We start from the raw sequence: 8,293 nt of genomic DNA, 5'->3' as shown, positions 1-8,293 counted from the left end.
ATGCTTAAGCAGTCCAATGCTCCACAAAGTGACTGGAGCAGGCCAGTGAGTGCGTCAGAGAGTGAGTGTGTGTGTGTGTGTGACAGAGTTCAGTGAGACCGTGGTGGAGAAGAGGGGAGAGGGGGGCAGAATCGGGAGGGAGTTTAGCTTCCTGACAGCCTGATGGATGAAGCTGTCCTTCAGTCTGCTGGTCCTGGCCTGGAGACTCCGCAGTCTCCTCCCTGACGGCAGCAGCTTGAAGAAGCTTTGCATTGGGTGCGTGGGATCAGCCGCTATGCAAAGGGCTTTTTTAGTGAGACGGGTGCTGTAAATGTCCTGGAGGGAGGGGAGAGAGACACCAATGATCCTCTCTGCAGCTCTCACTATGCGTTGGAGGGATCTATGGCAGGACGCATTGCAGGCTCCAAACCACACAGTGATGCAGCTCGACAGGATGCTCTCGATGGTGCCTCTGTAGAAAGTGTACATGATGGGGGCTGGAGCTCCTGCTCTTCTTAGTTTGCGGAGAAAGAAGAGACGCTGCTGTGATTTCTTGGCCAGTGCTGTGGTGTTGTACGTCCAGGAGAGATCCTCTGTGATGTGCACACCCAAGAACTTGGTGCTGCTCACTCTCTCCACAGACGCTCCGTCAATGGTCAGAGGAGCATGTTGGGTGTGCATTCTCCTGAAGTCCACAACAATCTCCTAAGATAAGTGTGTGACACTCTTACAGAGAAACAGTTAGCTACATGATGTACTAGACCTGATTCTAACCAGGGGTGGCATAATCAAAGCCATTTCTTTACACACATACAGGTGTTACATTCTGTAATATGCACTATATATGGCTAAAAATATGTCAAATTCAGCAGGTACAAGGTGGTACAAGATATAAAACTAGGGTGGCACTAGGGGTGGCAAGAGAATATTTTAAGGTGGCAAATGCCACCCTTTGCCACTGCGGTAGATCCGCCCATGATTCTAGGTGTGCTTTGGAGAACAGTTAGCAGAAGAGCCACAGCAAGGCCTGAGAAAAGGACAGATTAGAGCTTACTTCAGCTTACTGAAAAGAGTGTTGTAACTTTAATTTCAGAGAGTGTTGCATAACTTTAATAATTTTTCTATCAGAGGAGCATAGAGAGTGCTTGGATTCAAGTTTCTTTGTCTTGTTTACCCCCTTAGGCAGAGTTAGTATTCAGCAGACAAGTCATTTATCCTTTTAATATATATTTCACAAATAAGACAGAGAGATAATCGTGTAAATATATTGCAACACGGAAAAAAATCCCAAACAACTTTGCTCTTATGTATTTAAACAATGATTGGATCTATACATTATTGCTTTTTGAATGAAGAAAATAGTAAAACATGGTATTGTAAGTATAAAGTAATAAAGGCAATAACAGAGACAGAGAAAAAGAGAAAAGGTGGGATTACGTACACGGTGTAACAGCAGGAAGAGAAGCAGAACTTTTTCCATTTGTGGAGGTTATTGTTCTGACTCCTATCAAGGCTGTCAAAAGAAATGTCAAAATCTCCTCCTTTAGTTTATTTCTCCTTGTGCAATCATGTTTATCACTCCTTTAAAGAGATGTGTCAGTAAGTGAACGTACAGGGTTTTATTTTAACAGTCCATATAGTCTAGCATTATCCCAGCAAACACGCCTTAGCAGACCTAACCATGGGTGAACTGTGGGGCTGTGTGAGCAGGGCAAATCCACTCTCACCCATGCAGGACTCAAGTAGATGTGTCCACACAAGGGTCAACAGCAGTTTTGCCTTTTGGGGACCTTGTAAGAGCTTGACAATACACATTCCAGGTGTTAATCCGAGACTGCTTCCTTCAAAGTCTTTAATAGTAAGAGGCTTATTTAATACTTCTAGTATGATACTTATTCACAAAATGTAATGTGGTTGTGCAGGAAGTAAAAATAACCAGATTAGAGTAATATAAACCTTTAACAGATCTGTGACCATGTTTTTAACAAAATTATATAATTATAACAAAACAGATAAATGTACGTTTAGCAAAGTAAAGAAAGAACTGGAAACTACAAGATGACAACAACAAAAAAGCATGAGTGTCTACACGCTTGGAGTGCCCCCTGGTGTTAAGTTTGGTCACTGTTAGATTGGATCGTTTGACGAGACACTCCCTATGTGATATTATACTGTCATGAAAGAAGGACTTTGGCTTCTCCTGTGATTAGTCATTTTGCTATCAGGAAGCTGACAGAGAATAGTTCGTGCAGCAGGTTAGTGGGTTGTTGCTGTGAAGTTTTAAAAGCTGACATAAAGACACCATGACTGTGGTTGATATGTAGTTTTATATATAAAATAAGCATAAGTGTAACGTATTAAAGGATTCATTGACAAAAGTGAACAAAACTACAATTGTCAGGCAAAGTTAGATACATAAGTATATGGACAATGGCACATTGTCTATGTACACCACACAAATGGATTTTAGATCAAACAATCAAGATGTGAAGACTTTCAACTGTAATTCAAGGGGCTCATCAAAAATAACTGTTTAGGAATTGCAACCATTTTTACACATAGAACCCCATTTTCAGAGGCATTCCTGTTATTCTGTGAAAAATGAGGCAGATGAAAGAACCTGGAAATGTGTTAAATGTGGTAGTTTTTGACTGCAACTGAGATCCAAAGACATGTCAGTGCAAGTGACAGGAAGCCATCATTAGGCTGAAAATAAATAAACCTGTCAGAGAGCTAACAAAAACTGTAGGAGTGGGATAAAGAATAATTCTTTCTTTGGTTAGAAAAAAAAAAACATTCACAACATCTAGCAAAATCAAGAAACGTTCTCAAGGAGGTGAGTGAGACTCTCAAGAGATGACTTCATGAATAGAAATGCAGTGGGTTTACAAGCTGTGCCTTTTGCCCCGTCTTCTTCCTCTTACCCCCATCTGGTCATGCAGACGGCTGCCGCTGTCAGGGTTCTTGGGTCGTTGACCCAGTGTTTTCAGTTCGTTCATGTTCAGTTTATTTCTCACTCGTTCACAATTCCTGTCTTGCTGTGCCAGTTCCTTTCCTGTGTGTCGTTAGTTTGATTAAGTTCAGCTGTGTACTCACCGGTCTCTCATCAGTCTGTGTATCTAAGTCCTCAGTTTCCACTCGCTCATTGTCTTGTCATTGATGTCGTCACTGCCGTCGTTCCCATGTGTGTTTTCAGTTCAGCCAGCCATTCAGTCATCCAGCCAGTCAGCGTTCGTTACTGTTCTGTTCATCCACTCACTACACTAAACACCCTTGATCCTGCACCGTGAGTCCTGCGTTTGGGTCATCTCTTCCTCGCGTCCACACGTGACCCCTGACAGCCGCTCCCTGAGCTTGTCGGAGGTTTTCTCCTGTTAAAAGGTTTTCCTTCCCACTGTGCCAAGTGCTTGCTCATAGGAGGTCATCTGATTGTTGGGATTTCTCTTTGTTATTGTAGCATCTTTATCTTATTATATAAAGTGACTTGAGGCGGTTGTTGTTGGGAAAATGAAAAGATTGAATTGAAAAGTTTACAACGACAAAAAAACAAAAAACTAATGGCTACACTCAAGAAAAGTTGTAAAGGACCAGCTCTTTGTTCAAAGCATACCATATCATCTGTCAAACACGATGGAGGCAATGTTATGGTCTGGGCTTGTATGACTGCTCAGATTCAGTTTATTTATTTATTTATTTTCCCGCCTGTCCTGTTTGGTTCTTTTGCCATCAGAATTATTGTCTGAAGGCCAAGAAAGATGTCCAACGGATTTACTATACCAAGTGGACCATCCCAGCCTTGCCGTATTGGTCCATTTGATTGACCTTTGTTTTTATTGTTTATATTTTTTTTATTTTCAGTTGTTACATACGGGACAGACATGAATGGGGGAAAGGAAAGGGAGAAAGAAAGAGAGGGAGGGAAAGAAAAACAGAGGGGAAGAGGAACAGTGATAAAGGCCACACCAAAAGGGGGGGACAAAAATACATATACATCAATCACCTGGATCACCTGTTGAGAAGAAAGAAAAGAGAAAACAAACAAAAAAAAGAGCGCAATATAATAAAAAACATCATCGCGAGAATCTATGTGTATATAACAGTAAATACTAAATACTGAATATTATTGTGCAGCACGTAAGATCGACAGCACACAGTGTGCTTTGAGGTAGCAGCCAAAAGAGGTGTAGTTTGTGTCTGTGAGCACCCGTGTGTACACCTGTGAGCATGAGAATCCAAAAGGTTCCTTCATGTAACGATCTGCTAGAGGGTGTGGGGAGCCATAGCCCCGCCCCCCAGGGCATGAAGCAGGTATGGAGGAGATCCAGGCTCTAGACATCCAGAGACCCCATCTGGATGTCTAGAGCCTGATCATCTGTCAAACATGATGGAGGCAATGTTATGGTGTGGGCTTGTATGACTGCTCAGATTCAGCCAAATGTTGCCAAACTAATTGGATAACCCTTAATGGCACTTCAGAGGATAATGACTAAAAACCTGCTGCAAAAGCACCTCAAGAGTTTCTTAAGCCAAAGAAACTGGAAATTCTTCAATGTTTTAAGTTGCACCGAAGTGAATCTTTGTAAAACATTTCAACTTTTATTCCAACTTTGTTAAAATTTATGACAAGCTTGATTTAGTGTTTTTCTTTATTTAAACGTATCCACAATATGTACATGTGATACAATCATTATTATGAACATACATTTACATGAAAAATTTCCTAAACATTGAAATCTTTTTCTAACCTCTGTTTCCAGGTTCATATTACAGACTTTGTTGGAGCGTTCAGTCTGTACAGAGAACTTTAAGTAGACCAGCTACTATAAATATCATTCACTTTTTTTTTCCTGAGAACAATTTGAACAATTAATTTGCGAATTTTGTCTATTTACACATTTCATTTCAAGTAAAGTGACTGTTTCATTAAAGTCTTAAAGCAAGTTCTCAGAAATCACAACAGTAATTGAATGGTACGTGAACAGCTGTAATAAATAGCACTAACTGATTGTTCGGCCATAACCAACGGCTGAACAATGAGTTACACCTATGCAGTCCCTGTCATGAGTGAAAAAGGCCTCTTCTAGCACAATATGAATACAACATCACTGCAACCGTGCTATTACAGTCGCATAAGTTAATCAGCATACATATATGAAAATACATGCTTGTCAGGCACACTTCAATATCATGTACTTCACTGTATGTGCTTGTTTAGAACATCACTTAAAAAGCAACCAGAGAATACATGCTTTCCAAAATAGTCACCCAAAGCTAATATTTTGATGAAAGAATGAATAGCGAATATCTAAACCATTTTAGTAAATATACAGATTGTGAACAAGCAAAATGCAACCATTTCAGTTTCTCACAGTGTTATTGTAAATGCCATGAGTGCCATCCCTTTACTGTCTGTTGAAATGAAGTCTGTAAAAGTGGTGAAAAAAAATGCATCTCGTCCTCAAGATGTTGAGTGCAAACCAAAACAACGTGTATTTCAGTTTAGCTCTGCGCTAAACGTAATAAATACCTGATACCTGATACACTTCTTTGATATCCTGCTAATAAACACAAAGAGAACAAGCTGAAACAGAAACACGTTTACAGTGTTGTAACTTTAAACCTTTTCCATTTCCGCAACTTTGATTCTCTTCGTGCCAGCATCAACTCCCTTAAAACAATAAAGAAAACAAGTCTAACAATAAAACCAACCCTTAAAAGATTAGAACTTCTCGTTACTTATGTCCACGAGGCAGTGCAATATCGTGAGTGTCCGTAACCTCGACACAATAATGATTTTTCCTTATGGTTGTTACTGTGCCTGTGGTTGAACCATGTCTGGGCGAGGCGGTGGGGGTGTTATGGGATACATAGAAATGCTTTGTTCATTGTAAGCAGGTGGGAGCTCATCAGGCTTAAATTCCAGCTGAAGATAGAGAAAAAAAGAGCTATAATTTAGCAATAGCCTAAATGTACTGATATATGGGTGCATTATTTTGTTAGCGCAAGAGAAAGAGATGCAGAGAAAATCATAATCACCTCATTATAGGCAGGTGGGGGTCCTGAGTAGACTGTTGTGCTGTATCGTGGTGGTCTCATGGCATCACCACCTTGATCTTCGCTGTCCTGCTGTGGTATGCTCCTGGGGAAGGGAATGAAATATATGGACTGCGGGAGCCTGCCCTGGTCACTATGTCTTATAGACCTCCGTGATATAGGGTCATCCCTTTGGCGATGGCATAGTCTGCATATAGTGGTGCAGAACATCATGGCGAGACCAAAACCCAGGATGCCCAGGAAGATCCTTGGAGAAAGACGAAGATGTGGAGAAAGCAGAGAACAGGTTATCTAACAACTCTGGCACAGTTTGAAAACTCTCAGCCTTCCCTGGTGGTGGAAGATGTTACCAGTTTATTAGTTTGCTGTTTTAATAGAATAAAAGAAACTGAAAAAAAGGATTCTTTTTCAGCCAATAATACATAGTACACACAGCACAGGAAAGTAATTATCATAGAAAAGTATCAATGAAAAGAAATGGGTCTTACTGTAGAAAGACACTGTAGTCCGAAAACATCCTTAAATCTGGTGGATGAATTCTTAATGGGCCAAAATGACAGTGGAGTAACAAACCACTGAATGAACCTGAAAGGCAAACATGTAAAACAAAAAGAAAATAAATAGATTTTTTATTTTTTTTGTCATCAGTGATCTAAAAACAGTGCAGTTAAAATGTAAAGATCTTGCTTTCACGAGCTTATGTGGTCACCCTTTCAATGAAAATGTTCCATTTTTAGATCTTTTCGTATCAGTTGGAAAATGTGTACACTTTGAACTTTAAACCCAATGTTTTGTCATAGAAAAAATGAAATCTCCAAGGAGCTTTTATTGCCTGTCTTGATTGTACTAGGATAGATAAGATAGGATAGGTAGGTTCTGGAAGAAGATTTCTTACAAAGCAGCACTTTGTACTACAGTAGCCTCATATAATTTGCAGTCATTTAGTTTAACTATTGCTGTCAGTGATATTTCGCAAAGACGGGATGACTGCACTTGTTCCATGATGCCCATAAAGCAATCAGGTGACGACTTGAAATATTAAATTGATTACAAATAGGTATCAATTTCATAGCCTGATAGCAAATCAAATCTTAGCTTATTTTAGGCTGTTGACATATTAGTGAGCGTGGATTTCAAAACTGTGAATCAGAGAGGTGAGATGGATGAGTGATTCCACAAGTTACCAAATTCTGACTTGTGGAGTCATGTTAAATGAAGTAAATAAACCATGACTTACTCAGAAAACATGGTTTTTATACAACACGATTATAAGAATGAAGTGTCTGACAAATAAACCTTGAATTCAATTTGTGACAGTTCCTTTTTCGTGAGTAAATCATAATATTAGACCTGTTTATCAAATAATTAAGCATTCACTATCAGATGGAATGGAAAGACAGATATATTATCAAAGGCTTAAAAACACAAGATACTAATACAGCTGCTGCACCAAGCCACAAATCAAATCAAGGTGTCCACAATAAGAAAGGTCTGTTTAACTGATTCGCAGCCTTGAATTGAGAAAAGTAGGTCACTGTGTTAAACATGGCTTTTAAGGCTGGCTCAGTTGCCAAAGTTAGGGTTTTCCCAAAATTATATTTTTATTTTCTTAAATGTAAAATGCTGGGAAGGCAACAGATTACAAGATTTTCAACATAATGAAACTGTGATGGTAAAGCCACAAAAACTCTGCCCGTACTGAGGTGATTTAGCATTAAAAGTTTTTTTTTAAAAAAAATAAATTATTAAACAAAAGCGAACAAGAGAACCTAAAACAATCACATGAGAAGTACGCGAGGTGAGCACATGATCGGTAAGCACAGCGGGAAAGCGGCCTAGTCTGCGCTTCTAAAACAAACAGCTTCTAGTATTTTCAGATTATAGTTATTAGATTCAGTTTTATCAGCTTCCTGTAACTGAGCAGAATAGTCAAAACAAGGAATCAGAAGAAAAAAAATCCAGCTCTGTCCTCTTACCTTCGATCCAGCCACAAGTTCTCTCACGTATGAGACTGGGAGGGAAAACTCACTGGAGCAGAGTGCAGTTTTATTATGAGTGTCCTGATAAGAGGCGGTGTGTACAGTGTGTTCAAGCATGGGGGCGAGTGCAAAGAAGGCACGTTTAATAGCACCTGAAATACACTGAGAATTGTAGTATTCTGAATTGTTACCAGGGTTTTTCACCTCTGCACATCTTACACACACACACACACACACACACACACACACACACACACACACACACACACACACACACACAC

The 8,293-nt window shown here is 39.7% G+C and overlaps 1 protein-coding gene across 1 annotated transcript; it reads right to left on the bottom strand.

Moving 5' to 3' along the window:
• Positions 1-4,753: 4,753 nt before the first annotated feature.
• Positions 4,754-8,052, bottom strand: LOC146657798 (uncharacterized). Its single transcript, XM_085427043.1, has 4 exons — positions 8,010-8,052; positions 6,522-6,618; positions 6,016-6,280; positions 4,754-5,902 (listed from the first exon to the last, which is right to left on the bottom strand). The coding sequence occupies exons 2-4, from the start codon at positions 6,548-6,550 to the stop codon at positions 5,789-5,791; spliced, it is 408 nt and encodes a 135-aa protein (XP_085283169.1). The 5' UTR covers positions 6,551-6,618; positions 8,010-8,052; the 3' UTR covers positions 4,754-5,788.
• Positions 8,053-8,293: the final 241 nt, after the last annotated feature.

The sequence above is a fragment of the Rhamphochromis longiceps genome, linkage group LG12 (assembly GCF_057381845.1).
Source record: "Rhamphochromis longiceps isolate RC_006_pf linkage group LG12, R_longiceps_female_GT1.1, whole genome shotgun sequence".
Taxonomy (NCBI): Eukaryota; Metazoa; Chordata; class Actinopteri; order Cichliformes; family Cichlidae; genus Rhamphochromis; species Rhamphochromis longiceps.
Note: the sequence above shows the minus strand (reverse complement) of the source record. Positions and strands in the feature narration are given on the sequence as shown.

What these genes read in the sequence shown, in the direction of transcription:
- LOC146657798 (XM_085427043.1), bottom strand. Translation starts at nt 6,550, where the DNA reads ATGTTTTCGGACTACAGTGTCTTTCTACA. An exon ending in GACTACAGTGTCTTTCTACA is followed by an intron (nt 6,281 to 6,521) that starts GTAAGACCCATT and finishes TCTTTCTCCAAG; the next exon opens with GATCTTCCTGGGCATCCTGG. An exon ending in CCCCACCTGCCTATAATGAG is followed by an intron (nt 5,903 to 6,015) that starts GTGATTATGATT and finishes CTCTATCTTCAG; the next exon opens with CTGGAATTTAAGCCTGATGA.